This window comes from Manis pentadactyla, chromosome 4 (genome assembly GCF_030020395.1).
Source record: "Manis pentadactyla isolate mManPen7 chromosome 4, mManPen7.hap1, whole genome shotgun sequence".
Lineage (NCBI taxonomy): Eukaryota > Metazoa > Chordata > Mammalia > Pholidota > Manidae > Manis > Manis pentadactyla.
In genome coordinates, this window is record NC_080022.1 from 33,121,056 (window position 1) to 33,139,331 (window position 18,276).

Consider the following 18,276-nt stretch of genomic DNA (forward strand, 5'->3'; position numbering starts at 1 on the left):
GATGGGAATCAGGAAACAGATCTTTCCTGCCTCCAGGCACAGCTCTGTTCCCATACGGCCCCCAACCTCACTCTAGGGGCTGAGCAGCTCCAGAGACTGGAGCTTCTGGGCACTAGTGGGCACCACACAGAAATATGAAATGTCAAAAGAACATGGTTCAGACCAAAATCTCACAAACCCCAGAAAAAGGGCCTAATGAAACTGAACTTACCAATCTGCCTGAAAGAGAGTTCAAAATAAAAATCACAAACATGCTTATGGAGGTACAGAAAAATATTCAAGAACTTAGGAATGAATTTAAGTCAGAGATTCAATCATTAAGAAATTCCATATCTGAAATGAAACATACAATGGAGGGATTTAAAAGTAGATTAGATGAAGTAGAACAGACAGTAAATGGAACAGAAATTAGAGAAGAGGAATACAAAGAAGCTGAGGCACAAAGAGAAAAAAGAATCTCTAAGAAAGAAAGAATATTGAGAGAACTGTGTGACCAATCCAAACGGAACAATATTCATATTATAAAGGTACCAGAAGAAGAAGAGAGAGAAAAAGGGATAGAAATTGTCATTGAGGAGGTAATTACTGAAAACTTCCCCAATCTGGGGAAGGAGATAGTCTCTCAGGCCATGGAGGTGCACAGATCTCCCAACTCAAGGGACCCAAGGAAGACAACATCAAGACATACAATAATTAAAATGGCAAAGATCAAGGATAAAGAGACTTTTAAAAGCAGCCAGAGAGAGAAAGAAGATCACATACAAAGGGAAACCCATCAGGCTATCATCAGACTTCTCAACAGAAAGCTTACAGGTCAGAAGGAACTGGCATGATATATTTAATGCAATGAAGCAGAAGGCCCTTGAACCAAGAATACTATACCTGGCAAGGTTATCATTTAAATTTGAAGGAGGGATTAAACAATTTTCAGATAAGAAAAAGTTGAGAAAAGTTACCTCTCACAAACCACCTCTACAGTGCATTTTGGAGGGACTCCCATAGACGGAAGTATTCCTAAGGCTAAATGATGTCACCCAAGGGATAGACAAAGAGCACAGAATATGATTCATAACATACAAAGAATGGAGGAGGAAGAAAACGGAGGAAAAAAAAAAAGAAGAACCTCTAGGTTGTGTTTGTAATGGCACACGAAGTGAGTTAATTTAGACTGTTAGATAGTAAGGGAATTACCGTTGAACCTTTGGCAACCACAAATCTAAAGTCTGCAATGGCAATAAGTACATACCTGTCAATAACCACCCTAAGTGTGAATGGTCTGACTGCACCAATCAAAAGACACAGAGTCACTGAATGGATTAAAAAACAAGACCCATCTATATGCTGCCTAAGAGAGACTCACTTCAAACCCAAAGACATACACAGACTGAAAGTAAAAGGATGGAAAAAGATATTTCATGCAACTAACAGGGAGAAAAAAGCGGGAGTTGCAGTACTTGTATCAGACAAAATAGACTTCAAAAAAAGAAAGCCACAAGAGACAAAGAAGAACATAATGATAGAACAAATGAAGAACAAAGAAGACATAATGATAAAGGGGTCACTCCAACAAGAGGATATAACTATTATAAATATCTATGCACCCAACACAGGATCACCTACATATGTGAAACAAATACTAACAGGATTAAAGGGGGAAATAGAATGCAATTAATTCATTTTAGGAGACTTCAACAAACCACTCACTCAAAAGGACAGACCAACTAGACAGAAAATAAGTAAGGAGACAGAGGCACTCACCAATGTATTAGAACAGAACACTCCACCCAAAAGCAAGAGGACACACTTTCTTCTCAAGTGCACATGGAACATTTTCAAGAGTAGATCATATACTAGGCCACAAAAAGAGCCTCAGTAAATTTAGAAAGATTGAAACTGTACCAACCATCTTCTCAGATCACAAAGATATGAAACTAGAAATAAATTATGCAAAGAAAATGAAAAAGCCCACAAACACATGGAGGCTTACTAACATGCTCCTAAATAATCAATGGATCAATGACCAAATAAAGACAGATCAAGCAATATATGGAAACAAATGACAACAATGATCCAACAACACAAAATCTGTGGGACGCAGCAAAGGCCATGCTAAGAGAGAAATACAGGCGTACCTCAGGAAAGAAGAACAATCCCAAATGAACAGTCTAAACTCACAATTAATGAAACTAGAAAAGGAAGAACAAATGAGGCCCAAAGTCAGTAGAAGGAGGGACATAATAAAGATTAGAGCAGAAATAAATAAAATTGAGAAGAATAAAACAATAGAAAGAATCCATGAAAGCAAGAGCTGATTCTTTGAGAAAATAAACAAAATAGATAAACCCCTAGCCAGACTAATCAAGAAAAAAAGAGTCTATACCCATAAACAGAATCAGAAATGAGAAAGGAAAAATCACCATGAACACCACAGAAATACAAAGAATTATTAGAGAATACTAATAAAAATTATATGGTAACAAACCGGAGAACCTAGAAGTAATGGACAACTTTCTAGAAAAATACAACCTTCCAAAGCTGACCAAGGAAGAAACAGAAAGTCTGAATAGACCAATTACCAGCAAAGAAATTGAACTGGTAATCAAAAAGCTACCTAAGAACAAAAGACCTGGACCAGATGGTTTCACAGCTGAATTTTATCAAACATTTAGTGAAGACCTAATACCCATCCTCCTTAAAGTTTTCCAAAAAGAAGAAGAGGAGGGGATACTCCCAAACTTATTCCATGAGGCCAACATCACTCTAATACCAAAACCAGGCAAAGACACCACAAAAAAAGAAAATTGCAGACCAATATCCCTAATGAACGTAGATGCAAAAACACTCAACAAAATATTAGCAAACTGAATTCAAAAATAAATCGAAAAAGATCATCCATCATGATCAAGGGGGATTCATCCCAGGGATGCAAGGATGGTACAACATTCGAAAATCCATCAACATCATCCACTACATTAACAAAAAGAAGGACAAAAACCACATGATCATCTCCATAGATGCTGAAAAAGCACTTGACAAAATTCAACATCCATTCATGATAAAAACTCTCAACAAAATGGGTATAGAAGGCAAGTACCTCAACTTCATAAAGGCCATATATGACAAACCCACAGCCAACATTATACTTAGCTGTGAGAAGCTGAAAGCTTTTCCTTTAAGATTGGGAACAAAACAAGGATTCCCACTCTCCCCATGTTCAATCAACATAGTTCTGGAGGTCTTAGCCACAACAACCAGACAACACAAAGAAATAAAAGACATCCTGATTGGCAAGGAAGAAGTCAAACTGTCCCTGTTTGCAGATGACATGATATTGTACATAAAAAACCCTAAAGAATCCACTCCAAAAGTACTAGATCTAATATCTGAATTCAGTAAAGTTGCGGGATACAAAATTAATACACAGAAATCTGTTGTATTCTTATACACTAATGATGAACTAGCAGAAAGAGAAATCAGGAAAACAATTCCATTCACAATTGCATAAAAAAGAATAAAATACCTAGGGATAAACCTAACCAAGGAAGTGGAAGACCTATACCCTAAAAACAATGGGACACTCTTAAAAGAAATTAAAGAGGACACTAACAAATGGAAATTGATCCCATGCTCTTGGCTAGGAAGAATTAATATTGTCAAAATGGCCATCCTGCCTAAAGCAATCTACAGATTAAATGCAATCCCTATCAAAATACCTACAGCATTCTTCAATGAACTAGAGCAAATAGTTCTAAAATTCATATGGAACCACAAAAGACCCCGAATAGCCAAAGCAATCCTGAGAAGGAAGAATAAAGCAGGGGTAATTATGCTCTTTGACTTCAAGGTATACAAAGCCACAGTAATCAAGACAATTTGGTATTGGCACAAGAACAGATCCATAGACCAGTGGAACAGACTAGAGAGTCCAGATATAAACCCAAGCATATATGGTCAATTAATATATGATAGAGGAGCCATGGATATACAATGGGGAAATGACAGCCTCTTCAACAGCTGGTGTTGGCAAAACTGGACAGCTGCATGTAAGAGAATAAAACTGGATTCTTGTCTAACCCTGTACACAAAAGTAAACTGAAAATGGATCAAATACCTGAATGTAAGTCATGAATCCATAAAACTGTTAGAAAAAAATATAGGCAAAAATATCTTGGACATAAACATGAGCGACTTCTTTGTGAACATATCTCCCCAGGCAAGGGAAAGAAAAGCAAAAATGAACAAGTGGGACTATATCAAATTAAAAAGCTTCTGTACAGCAAAGGATACCATCAGTAGAATAAAAAGGGAACCTACAGTATGGAAGAATATATTCATTAATGACAGATCCAATAAAGGGCTGACATCCAAAATATATAAAGAGCTCACACACCTCAACAAACAAAAAACAAATAATCCAATTAAAAAATGGGCACAGGATCTGAACAGACACTTCTCCAAAGAAGAAATTCAATACCAACAGACACATGAAAAGATGCTCCACATCGCTAATCATCAGGGAAATGCAAATTAAAACCACAATGAGATATCACCTCACACTAGTTAGGATGACCAACATCCAAAAGACAAACAACAACAAATGGCAAGGATGTGGAGAAAGGGGAACCCTCCTACACTGCTGGTGGGAATGTAAACTAGTTCAACCATTGTGGATAGCAGAATTGAGGTTCCTCAAAAAGCTCAAAATAGAAATACCATTTGACCTAGGAATTCCACTGTTAGGAATTTACCTTAAGAATGCAGCAGCCCAGTTTGAAAAAGACATATGCACCCCTTTGTTTATCAGAGCACTATTTACAATAGCCAAGAAATGGAAGCAACCTAAGTGTCCATCAGTAGAGGAATGGATAAAGAAGATGTAGTACATATACACAATGGAATATTACTCAGCCATAAGAAGAAAACAAATCCTACCATTTGCAACAACAAGGATGGAGCTAGAGGGTATTATGCTCAGTGAAATAAGCCAGGCAGAGAAAGACAAGTATCAAATGATTTCACTCATCTGTGGAGTAGAAGAACAAAGAAAAAACTGAAGGAACAAAACAGTGGAAGACTCACAGAACCCAAGAATGGACTAATAGTTACCAAAGGGAAAGGGACTGGGGAGGATGGGTGGGAAGGGAGGGATAAGGGGGAAAACAGGGCATTTCGATTAGCACACATAATGTAGGGGGTTGGGGACATGGAGAAGGCAGTATATACAGAGAAGACAAGTAATGATTTTATAGCATCTTACTATGCTGATGGACAGTGACTGTAATGGGGTATGTGAGGGGGACTTGATAATAGGGGGAGTTTAGTAACCATAATGATGTTGAAGTCATTGTACATTAACGATATAAAAAAATCACCAAGGCTCAGAGGACGGCTATGCAGAGGGGCCCAGAGGCAGAGACTGGCTTGCTGCCTGCAGACTTGCTCTGAGTGAATGGGATTTTAGTGACTGACCTGCCACCTGGAAATAAAGTTGGGTATAACCCTTTCACCCCCCCAACAAATAATCACCAATCATCAGAGAAATGCTAATCAAAACCCAAAGGAGATACCACCTCACACCAGTCAGAATGGCTAGATAAGAAATAACTGTTGACAAGGATGTGGAGAAACGAATCCTTGAGCACTGTTGGCAGGAATGTAGATTGATGCAGCCACTATGGCAAACAGTATGGTGGTTCCTCGAAAAATTAAAAATGGAACTACTATTGGATCCAGCAATTTCATTTCTGGATTTCCACCTAAAGAAAATGAAAACACTAATTTAAAAAGATATGCACCACCTCCACAGCCGTCCCCCATCTCCCACCAATGCACACCATGCTCATTGCAGCATTATTTACAATAGCCAGTATATGGAAACAACGCATATGTCCACTGGTGGATGAGTGGGAAACATGTGGTATATATATATACAATAGCATATTATTCAGCCATAAAACAAAGAATGAAATCTTGCCATTTGCAACAATATGAGTGGACCCAGAGGATATTACTCTAAGTGAAATAAGTCAGACAGAAAAAGACAAAAGACATATGATCTCACTTATATGTGGAATCTGAAAAAATGGAAAGAGAACAAAAAACCAAGTTCATTGATATATAGAACAGACTGGTGGGTGCCAGAGGCAGGGGTGGGGGTTAGGGGATAGGGGGTGGGCAAAATGGGTGAAGGGAATTAAAAGGTACAGACTTCCAGTTATAAAATAAATAAGTCACAGGAATGTAATGCACAGCATAGGGACTATAATTAATGATACTGTATTGCATATTTGAAAGTTGCTGAGAGTAAATCTGTAAGTCTGGGAGAGGGATCCTGGGGCAAAATACCTCTAAAAACTGAAATCAGTCAAAGGGAGAAATAAAGTTTAAAACCCATTTATTGCTTACAAACTGCAGTCCAGAGCCATCTCTCTCTTCTGCTCCTGAAGAAGAAAGTGAGCAAGCAAGCCCCTCCCTTTAAACTCTCAGGTTCAGACATGCCCTAGGTTGCCCAGGTAATTACCCATTGACATGGAGATGAACTTCTCTCCACCCTGGAGGATATGCAAATGCACTAAAGCCATAATTCTCTCCACCCTTGAGCGCCTGTTGATATGCAGATGTAGTAAAGCCAGGTGAGATATTCTGGAAATATTACAATTTTACCCACAAAATCTTAAAAGTTCTCATCACAAAGAAAAAATTCTGTAACTGTATAGGTGACACATGTTAACTAGACTTATTTTGGTGATCATTTTGCAATGTATACAAATACTGAGTCATTATGTTGTACGCCTAAAACTAACAAAATGTATGTCAAATATACCTTGATAGAAAGATAATTAAACTTAAAAAAAATTATTTTAAATTTCTCATTAGGAGAAATCAGCAATATGTGGTCTGTCTGTCTTTGCTGGTATTAGCATAGGGTATGGTGGGAGATCACAGGCTCTGGGGCCAGATTCTTTTATGTAGAAGTAACTTCCCTCTGTGTCAGGAGTCCTGGAGACCACCCTCAGGTGTTGTGATTCATTAGAAGGACTCATAGAACTCAGTAAAGCTGTTACACTCATGGTTATATTCAGCTTTATTCCAAAGGATACAGATTAAAGGAAAAAGTCAGGTAGGGCAGAGCCCTGGAGAGGGAAGATGCAGACAAGTTTCCTGTTGTCCTCTCCCAGTGAACTAGTACAGACAGGATCTGACTCTCCCGGCAATGGTGTGTGACACCACCGTGTACACAGCACTCTCACCCGGGGAACTCATCCCAGCCTCCCTTTTGTCCAGGGAATTTATCAGGGATGAGTCACGTAGACATGGAGTGATTGACTTTCTCTATTCAGTCTCCAGTCCCTCAACCCCTCAAAGGTCGAACTAATAGAGTGTGGCCCAGGGCTCTACATGCACTAAAATACACTTAACCATAAATTATATTGTTAGCATAAAATATCTGGTGTGGCACAAGGCTACAAGTATACACATTATCAGGCAGGATATTCCAGGGGCTGAGAGGTTGTTTCCCAGAAGCCAGTCAAAGAATGTGAAGGGTTTGAAAACCTCCATCCCACTGAGTTAACTGTGTAGCCTCCATCTCCTGATTCGTAGTAAGGAGACAATCTTCACAAATTTGCTTTAAAACCACATGAGGTGTCTTATGAAAAGCCTGGAGCACTCATTAGTTCCTTTCACCTAGTTAGGGCTTCTACCAGTTTAAGTGTCAGAGCCCCAGGTAAGATCAGACAGTTGACATATGCCAACTGCCAAGCATCATAGACCTGAATGACTGTGCTGTTAGGGAAGAATTTTCTTCTACCCTTTCAGGCTCTTCTAGCTGTTTTAGAATCAAATTGGTATAAAACAGAATAACAGGAGAAAATAAACAAAATTCAATCTATAGACATAGATTTCAAAGACAGTCAGGAACAAAGAGGTATCTATGTCATCCTGAACTAAGAAGGGGGTTGGGGGCCTAGGACTTCAAACAAAAAAGGGAAGCAGTTCACAGTAATATGAAAGAGTAAATGTTTGGTAAACAAATGATTGTTGGGCAATACGAAACAACACCAGACACAGAGGAATTTTAACAGACTTTGCCACATCCCTCCCTGTCTACCACTCCTAGTTCCTATTATAGTGTAGTTATCTATGGTGGTAACTCTCCTGGAATATTTCCTCCAAGTCTTTCTATGCATTTGTGGGTGGGAGAGGCCAAAGTTTCTTTCTGAGTCTTTTGGGCCTTGATTGTTTTCAGCTTGCATGTCACAAGGGCACATCTTGGAGTGGCCTGCTCTCGGCCCCTACACTACCTTCAAGTGCCTCTGTGACAAAGGGCAGACTGCATACTCCTTAAACACTTTTTGTTTCAGTCTATAAGGCATTATCCAAATTTCTAGGCATTAAGTGAACTCAAGGGCTATAGAGACCATTAAAATTGTTTGTTTGTTTGTTTGTTTAGAGTAGTTATTCTAAGATATCAGGATGTAACTAACCACAAATAAAAAACCTAGGAAGACAAATTATTTCTTATAAAACAAGAGATCTGGAGTTAGGTGATTTGTTGAAGTTGATTCAGCTGCTCAGTAGTGTCAGGACCAGGCTCTTTCTGTCCTCCTGCTCTGCCATGCTAGGTGGATTAGCATTTTTGTCCTTAGGCTTGTGTTCTCATGGTTACAAGGCAGCAACTGCAGCTGCAGGTAGCACAGCTTCAGCCGGAGGGCAGACAGGACAAAGTTCTGCCCTTTCCCAGAAGCACCCAGCAGGATTTAATTGTTTCTCATGCCCTTCCCCCAGCCACACACGTACCTGGGCCCACCCAACTTCTTTGAGATTATTAACCTTAGAAATAAAACAGGTATCTTACCAGCAAAAACAGGTTTATTTGGGAATAGCAGCAAATTGCAATCAAGACATGCAAGATATAGTAAAACTGTAGGTGTGTCTAAAGCCGGAGTTCTTGTTCACGAAGCCGAAGAATGAGCTTCACAAACACCCAAGGTAGGAGAGCAAGATACAGGCTTTTATTTAGAGATAAAGTGAGAGGACAGAGCTCCCGGCTCACGCCAGGAGGGGACAAGAGAGTCCGTGTTGGTGCGTTGTCTAGGGGTTTTATAGGCAGTTGAGGATTTTTCGAGAACGTGAAAAAGAGTTTAGGGGTGTGGACTTCTTAAGTGGGCCCTGAATATTAAAAATTAACATAAGGAATTTCCTGCCTTGATTTCTCTCCGGGACACCGGCACCTGGGTCCGGGAGCATATCAAAAGGCTGCTTGCTCAGCTCCCAAGGTGGGCCGAGGTATTGTCTGCTTGCTAAAGAATCCTGCCTCTTGAACTTCCTGGGTGTTAAAATGCAATCTTATCTTCAAGATGAAATTCTTCCTGCCCTTTACTATGCTGTTTACAGCTGGGTTTGCATGCTAAGTTAGTTGCTCAGTTTGCAGAATCACCTAGTCAAGTCTGAAGGAGGAAAGACAGCACATAGGCCTGGGCCTTTTAGTATGCTAAAGTGAATCTTCCACATGGTTACAAATGTTCAGCATAATAAAACGTGTGCTACTCTTCTTTATCTGGGGAACATTAACTGATTTCACTGAAGAATGATTCTAGAGCTCAATGTTTAACATAGAGTTTTAGCAGGTGGGGTTCCCTTGCATGTAGTTACATTGCTCTGACTGCAAATATCCCGCCCTGCCCCCTCCAGAGGCCCTCACCCTACTCTGACTACATCCATGGTCCCTGTCTCATGTCCAGAGAACAGAAGAGAAGAATGCTCTTTTGTACAGGAAAGGGCCGAGTTGGGAGGGCTATTCTAAGCAAAAAGTCCATTGGAGTAAACTGGGAGTCCCATGTATTGTGACTTCTCATTGGCTGGACTGAAGCAGGGAAGCGGAAGGTGGAACCTTTTCCCTGCTGGAGAGTAAAGTAACTAAAACAGTATGGAACGGTATCCATCTCTTTCCGTGGGGTCTGAGATTTATGAGGAGTGGTGGGTGCGAGAGCTTCCCCACTCCATGTCAGTTAGGTTTCCTGTAGTTAATTTTCACGATCAAGGGATCTCTGGTCACCTAAATGAAACCTGGGTTCTGTTAGCAGAAAAGAGGAGAGGCCATACCAGCCCCTTACAGCCTGCCATAAGTAGTCTGTTCATGATGAACAGAAATGGTGGTGAGCCTCCCAGTTATGTCTGGGGCTTTCTCTCAGTCTTCAGCCTGCATCAGAACCCCCTGGAGAACTTGCTAAAACCCATATCGGCCCCCAGAGTTTCTGATTCTGTAGTTCTGAGACAGAGCTTGAGAGTCTGCAATTCTAACCAAGTTCCCAGGTGATGCGGATGTTACTGGTCAGAAAACAGCTAAGAACCTCTGCCATAGGCTTACAGAAAACCTGGTTTAGAAACATCAGCTAGACCTGTGGTTCTCAGCTAGGGGTGATTTGCCTCCCAGGGCAAGGGGACATTTGGCCATGTCTGGAGACGTTTGGGGCTGTCACCCTGTAGAAGGTACTACAGGTATCTAGTGGGTAGAGGCCAAGGATACAAGCATTCTACAACACTCAGTACAACTCTCCACAACAAGAATTATCTGGCCCAAAATGTTAATAGCACCGAGGTTGAGAAATCCTGGTTTAGAGCGATTTGTGTTATCAGCTCTAGCAGGTTCAAAGGGAAACTTCTCCTTAATTTTTAATTTGACAAAGTACTTTGTGGGTAACAATATTCTTATTTGGAAAGCATAGTCATCTTCAAAGAGGTTTGCCTGGTGATGCTATGGAGGCTTTAATCTATTTCCTTGTTTATTCAGATTCTGTTATTGTAGCTTGAAATGGTAACTTAGATTTTTGTTTATTCTGTTTTTTTGTAACAGATTTATTGAGCTATAATTCACATACCATACATTTTGCTCATTTGTTCAATGGCTTTTAGTTGTACATCCATCACCACAATCAATTTTGGAACATTTCATTAACACCCTAAAAAATCCTTATGCTGTCATGCCCCCATCCCCAATTTTCTTCCCTTCCTCCAGCCCTCGGCAACCACTAATCTACTTTCTTGCTCTTTATGTTTGTCTATTCTGAACATTTAATATAAATAGAATCATATAACATGTAGTCCTTTGTGACTGCCTTCTTTAACTTAGCATAATGCTTTCACAGTTCCTACATGTTTTAGCATGGGTCAGTACTTCATTCCATTTTTAGGGTTGAATATTGCTCATTATGAACATTCATGTACAAGTTTTTGTGTGGACATATGTTTTCATTTCTCTTTGTATATACCTAGGAGTGGAATTGCTGGGTCATCATATGGCCCTGTATTTAGCCATATGAAGAGCTGCCAGGCTTTTCCCAGAGGCTGCCCCAATTGACATTCCTACCAGTCATGTATGAATTCCAATGTCTCCACATCTTTACAACCACTTGTTATTATCTTTCTTTTTTATTTTAGCCATCCTAGTGGGCATGAAGTGGCATCTTATTTTTATTTATTTGTTTGTTTGTTTGTTTAATTTTATTAAGGTATCATTGATATACAATCTTATGAAGGTTTCACAAGAAAAACAATGTGGTTACTACATTCACCCTTGTTATCAAGTCCCCCACCATATCCCATTGCAATCACTGTCCATCAGTGTAGTAAGATGCCACAAAGTCCCTACTTGTCTTCTCTGTGCTACACTGTCTTCCCTGTGACCCCACACACATTATGTGCACCAATCATGGAAGAAGTGGTATCTTATCATAGTTCTGATTTGCATTTCTTTAATGGCTAATGATGTTAAACATCTTTTCATGTGCTTATTGATAGTAAGTCAGATTTATGTCAGAATCAGAGTAAGAGTCTTGAGCAGAGACCTATATAGCATTGGCATTTTGGAGTGCAGACTAAAGGCAAAGACTGAGAGCAGACCCAGTTACCTGAAAATAGACAAGACTGAAGTGGATTATATCAGAGTCCAAGAGTATAGCCAAGAACTAGAAAATGTAAAATTAATGACTAGATCAGAGGAGCAGGATTCGGAATTCAGATGTCAGGAATCAGAAGTCAAGGGTTTTCCTGAGTCAGTAATGACTAAAGCTGGTGTTACCTAGGAGTCCACCCTTGTCCCATTCCCCAACTTAGGGGCAAGAGGTAGTGCAGGTGTGAAGCAGGACAAGTATCCACATTGGGTGCCGGGCCCTGAAAGAGCAAGGAGAAAAAACCCAGGAAAGCTGCATGTTTAGGAAGCAAAACAAAATTTCACTGTGTTCAGGTGTGCCTATATTTAAATTTACTTTTATAGAAACTGTAATGAGAAACATCATCACCACAAAGCCAAGCTTTGCAGAGTCAAGGATCGTTTAGTTCATGCAGTTGAACAACGAGATGAGAAAATTAAACAACTTGAAAATGAAATTGGAGCACTGCAACAACAGATGAAAAAGGTGAAAAAAACAGACCAAAAGCTCACTGATGTGGGGGTCAGTCATCAGAGATGTTTTGGAATTTATATGTGTCCCCTTTGTAGCCCACATGTTCATTGCTTTGCTTTGTATATTGTTTTAATATGAGTAATTCTTTAAGCCCTGCCAAAAGGTATTTGAGGCTCAGCGATAATAAACCAACCAGACACTGAAAATATTCTGTACTGCCAACTTACAATCACTGCCTTGCCTGCAAGCGAAAATATTTTTTAAAACACCCTTCAGCAGAGATTTCTCAACCACATTTTAAAATAGGTTATCCCTATTCCTTTATCAATCCTTGACTAGTGTCTTCAAGCTCTTTTCTAAATGTCCATGGTTTCTTTATGGTTGTCTTCTTGCCCTTGCAACTTAACAGTGTGTGGGTAAGGAGGAAATGGGACAGATGAGTGGGAAGAAATGCAGAATGCTCTTGAGGTCATCAAACTACCTGAATTCAAAATGGAAAGCAACTGAATAAGCCAGCAATATTTTCCCTTCTTGAGATTCCTAGCCCATTTCAGAATTTTGAAAACTCTTTCCTCCTAAAATACTCATTGTACACCCAACAAAATTTTATAGTATACCACCACTATGTGCCCAGGATCCCAAAACAATTCATATAATTTTGGTCATTCCATGGGCTATCATGTCTCCAGGTTAAGAATCCCTAGGCTACACACAATAAGACATTTGAGAATTATACCAGCTGGGTCACCAATATTGTATTCTTAGTTTTTAAAAATACTCTTGATGCACCCAACTGTAGTGAGTGAGGAAAACAAGTTGAATTTTGTAGCATCCTTTTATATTGGCTCTAATTAGTCAAACTTTTAAAGACTCAGGTCTCGGTGAGGCTCACAGCTAGGAGAACGTTGGAAATTATATGGAAGAAAGTACCAGTCCTAGTTCATGGGCCCACCGGAAGTGTCATCAGCCTACTTCTGCATTACCAATTCTTTCTTGTACTGTCTGCCTTCCATTTCTAGGCTTACTTGGCAAAAACAGTCTCCTCTTTTCAGAAGTTATGTTTTATTTCTTCCTGACTGTACTGGGTTTAATAGTGCCCACTACAAATTCATGTGTACCCAGAACCTCAGAATGTGACCTAATTTGGAAATTAGGTCTTTGCAGGTGTAGTTCATTAAGGTGAGGTCATACTAGGTCAGAGTAAACCGTAAATCCGTTATGACTGGTGTCCTTATAAGAAGAGAAGATATACTCACAGGCACACCCAGGGGAAGAAGGCCACGTGACAATGGAGGCAGCCACTCACCAAGCCACACCAAGGATGGCTGGCAGCCACAAGAAGCTAAGAGGCAGGCATGGAACAAATTCTCCCTCAGAACCCCCAGAAGGAACTAACTCTGCTAACACCTTAATTTTATACTTCTAGCCTCCAGAACTGTGAGAAAATTAATTCCTGTTGATTTGTTACAGCAGCCCTGAGAAATTCATACATTGACAGGGAGAACCACAGATCTCCACGAAATATACAGAGATCCATGAAATACAAGGAAATTGCAAATAAGCAGAGGCTAAGGAAGGGTAACCGATGTTATGCTCACTGCCATTGAAGGGTCCTGTTGCCTTTAGCCTTAGAGGTGGATGCAAAGCCTAGCCCTGCCCCTTAGTGGTTCTGCTGCCTTGCACACATCCCTGTGTTTTCCTCATCTGTAAAATGGGGGAAATAACCTTTCCTCACAAGGCTTTTGTGAGCATTAAAATATGAACTGGCTAAAGTGTTTCCTGTACATACAACTTTTCACAGACTTCTTCTATTCCGTGTAAAATCCCTCAGAAGCATGTTAATCAGTGGGTGCATAGTTCACAAGAGAGATTGTTAATGGAATTGGAAATACTTGGCTTAGCAAAGACTGAACTGGGATCTTTTAATGCCACAGTGGTACAAACCTGAGGTCTTGGTTTTACTTATTTTGGGGCCCATGGACCAGAGCCCTGAGCATAAAAAAGCTGGGCTTATTTCAAAGCACCAAGTTTCCAGAAAATAATTCCATTTTGTGGGATGGGGGTGCAGGAGGGTTTCATTCCTTTGGGCTTCTCTCTGTACAGTGAGCCAATTGAGTCCTCTGACTGTTGCAACCATCCACACCAGATTTCTCCAAACATTTTAATTTTATTATTAGAAAAAGTATCCTGATTTTTTTTGTTCAAAAAATACATGGCATTTCCAAAGAACAGGGTGTCAGTAAACCTGCCCCATCCAATTTCCTTTCTAATTCAGTTATAACTGCATGTAGTAGTATTATTTGTGGAATGACTGCTTCTAGCCTCAAACCTTACATAAATGTATTTAAAACATAGATGGCAAGACTGTTATTAGACATTGAATGGTCCTGGATGCAAGATTTTAAAATCTGGGGTGGTTTGTTTCAGAACATAACATAATATCCTTCGTTATAAGTCTTTAATAATAGATGGACAGTCTTTTCTGAATGATCTATATTAGTACCTTATTTAAAAGAAAGAAAGAAAGTTGCTCCTCTTAACCTTGTTGTTTGCCCATCTGCCAGAAGGTTGTTGTTCTTCTCCCATCCCCACTCCTTCCCAGCACTGGCAGGCCAGGGGCAAACAGGAAAAGGGTGAAGGCACTTATCATTGGCAGGTCATGGGTGAAGTGATAAGGGCAGTTCTACATGTTTGAACTTCTAAACTCAGGACAGTGGAGATATTTACTCATATCTATTGATTCTTTCAATGTAAGAAAGGTAGTGTTTTTCATAAAATTCACTTCCTTATCATTTTAGCTGTAACTCCCCTAGCTGGTGCTTTCAGAGAAAAGTGTTGGTAGAAAAGGAAACAGTGTCAAGCTAGAAATTTTTAAAGCATATTCTCAGTAACTGGTTTACCTGCTTCATTTGCCAAGCCAACTGAGATCCTGACACTGGTTGCCAAATGAGGTGGCCCAATTTCCATCTTCCTCCCTTTGCCTTAAAAAGACTGCCGCTACAAAGCAGTTGCAAATGTTTCATATGGGAAAATTTTCAATCTGGAGCCTCAGAGAATTCAGTTGTATTTGTTAGTGATTTGATACCTATGGAATTAGAATATAAGTGAGAGCTTTAGGACCTAATTGGAAGTTGAGCACTCAGATATGTTTAAAAGTTAACCCACAAGCATGATGAAATGTCCAAACAAAATACATGACATAAAATAACCAAAATAAATAGAAGAACTATCTATTTCACCTCAAACAGGTGAAAACAGACTAGAGGACAGGAGAGAGAACCTAAACAAGGGTAATTTGCTGTCAAAGTTGAAAAACAGGCTGATGATCTTAATTTTATTATTCTTTCTCCTGCTGTGATAATGCGGGGGCTTTGTTATCGCAAGGGGAAGGCATTCCAGGACGAGGTCACTGCCCAAAATGATGCACTGCTCCTAGAGAAAAGGAAACTTCTGGGGCAACTCACAGAGCAAGAAGAATTCATCCACAGCAACAAATGGATAATATCGTCAATCCAGAACAGGTAGGTAGGGGCCTGCCTGAGAAGCCAATGCACTCACTAAAGAGGATGTTTCTCCCTCAACAGAGAGATTGTTCCACAGACTATCCTTTGAGTTTGCAACCTAGCTCATAACTGTTGCTTTGCTGTCTGCTGTTTTCAGCAATTCATGCAAGTGGCAAAAGTGGTGAAACTAAAGAGAAAAATATCACGGAGGAGGCTGGCCAGCCATTCAGATAAGATTTTCCACACAGGCTTTGCCTCACCGAGGACCTGGCTGTGCTCCTTTGGGCCTGTTACTTTGTGTGGTGACACTCATTTTTTCCATTTGATACCTATGGAATCAAGGTGGACCAAGAATAGAACAGGTCATACTAGTGACTTAAATTCATGAAATCCATAGGATGCTAATGTATTGATTTGTAATGAGAAATATTCCTAGCAGAGAAGAATTTACATGTCAGCCAGCCCAAGCACTCCTTCCTCTATAGGAGACTTTAATTACAATCAGAAGTTTTCTTGGAGCACAGAATTAGAGCAAAGAGAGTGGGTTGATCTGAACAGATAGTGTCATCAATAACTACAATGATTAACATTTTGGGGGGCATTTCCTGTATGTTAGGTACTGTTCTCTCCTCTCTCTATATACATTCATGTAATCCTCATACAGATCCAAGGCACTGTGATTACCATTATTTTACACATGAGAAATGAAAGCTAAGGCCCAGAGAGGTTAGGGAGCTTAAGCAGGCAGCCATGTCAGCGGCTGCAGCATGTGAATGGCAGCAGCCTGGCCCTTGACCTCACAGCACCACAGTCTGAGGGGAGATCTGTCCAGCAGACTGGAACTTCCCTTCCTGCTGCTTTGGAGCATGCTCCTCCAGATAGGCCTGGAGAGTTTCTGGTTATCTTTTACTGTCTGTGTCTCCTTTTTTATATATTCTATATAAACCATTGCCCTTCTCAAACTATGCCATTGCTTCTGACAGTCCCAACACAACTGACTCACTACCCTTAATAGTGTTCCCATCTTGCCCTCCCCTGGCCACCTGAATTGGACTTGAATGTGTCCTTAGAGTAAGTTTCTTCTATAGGATGTTTCCTTATACAGATGAGGAAACTGTATCTCAGATTTAGTAATTTGCCAAGGGACCCACAGCCAGTGAGTGGCAGAGCCAGAATTCAAACACAAATGTCTGATCAAAACTATTGTACTGTCATGTGTCCCAAATAAACCATGGTCTTGGACAGTGGGTGAGAGCTCAGCTTAGAAGTCTGAAAGATCTGGGTTGGTATCTCAGCTCTATAGCTTTCTGGTTTTATGTCCTTAAGTTACTTTGCCCTCTCTGTGAGTTAGTTTCCTCATCTGTAAAATAGGCTTCATAGTAGTATCTATTTCATGGGGTTGTGGGGATTAAACAAGCTAGTACATGAAAAGTGTTGAGGGCTGGCTGTGTGGCTAGGTTTCAGTGCCTAAGTACATGGTGAGTACTTGGTAAACAGCTGCTGCTGATACTACAAAAGTATGGGATGAGGGTACGAGCCCAGACCAGATGCAGGCTGTGTGACTGCAAGAGCTGAAGGGTGCAGAGTCTGTTTCAGTCCCACCAAAATAGGATTGTATCCTTCCTCAGATTTCTCAAGGGCTGAAATTGTGCCTTTCATGCTCTTGCATATAGTACACCTCTGTGCTCAGTATGTATTTAATGACTATGTACAGGCCAGAAGCCTATTAATTTTTATTTGGTCTTGGAATATGGTGGGAATTAATCTGTGAAAGTTGGCTCTAAAATCTAGATAGTGGGCTAAACCCAGAGCTAGTGGGAAGTAGGATACAGTTTTGAAATTTTAGTAATGATACAGAGATTTTTAGTTTTGTCTCTGATTTATTCCCTTCTTAGAGTATTTTTTCTGGATAAAGAAAACAAGCAATTACAGGAAAATAGTCTCCGATTGACACAGCAGGTTGGCCTCTTAGAGCATGTTATAAGGAACATCCAGATTCACAGAGGAGAGGTAAGATGTGTGCTTCCTGTCGGGTCCTTAAATGGAAGTATGGGTTGCTGAGGTTGCTGTGTTCTCCCTTCCCTTCATCTTCATACAGCTTCAGCCTGCATGTGGCCTCATGGTGAACCATGGCAAAGAGGCTCACTGGCTGCTCACCAGGGCAGCAGCCCCTAAGACTGCTCTTGGCCAGCATCACTCTTAATTGGGCCAGCTTTTATGAACTCTCTCCTCCTGTGTGCTCCCAAAGCAGTTTGGGCTTGCCTCATAGCTTCTTCCTTAGTACGTCACATTGTCATTGCCTTTTTGCTTCTCTATCTCATCAACTCAGCTGTGAGATCTTGGGTGGTAGGGATTGGATGTCCTATGTC

The 18,276-nt window shown here is 40.3% G+C and overlaps 1 protein-coding gene across 1 annotated transcript in view; it reads left to right on the forward strand.

Annotated features, from left to right (window-relative positions):
* CCDC30 (coiled-coil domain containing 30) overlaps nt 1-18,276 on the forward strand; it is a 92,278-nt gene that overhangs the window by 69,619 nt on the left and 4,383 nt on the right. The window contains exons 8-10 of the mRNA XM_036893085.2: nt 12,275-12,416; nt 15,789-15,925; nt 17,803-17,917. Of these exons, the coding sequence (XP_036748980.2) occupies nt 12,275-12,416; nt 15,789-15,925; nt 17,803-17,917 (394 nt within the window). The remainder of the gene's footprint in view (nt 1-12,274; nt 12,417-15,788; nt 15,926-17,802; nt 17,918-18,276) is intronic.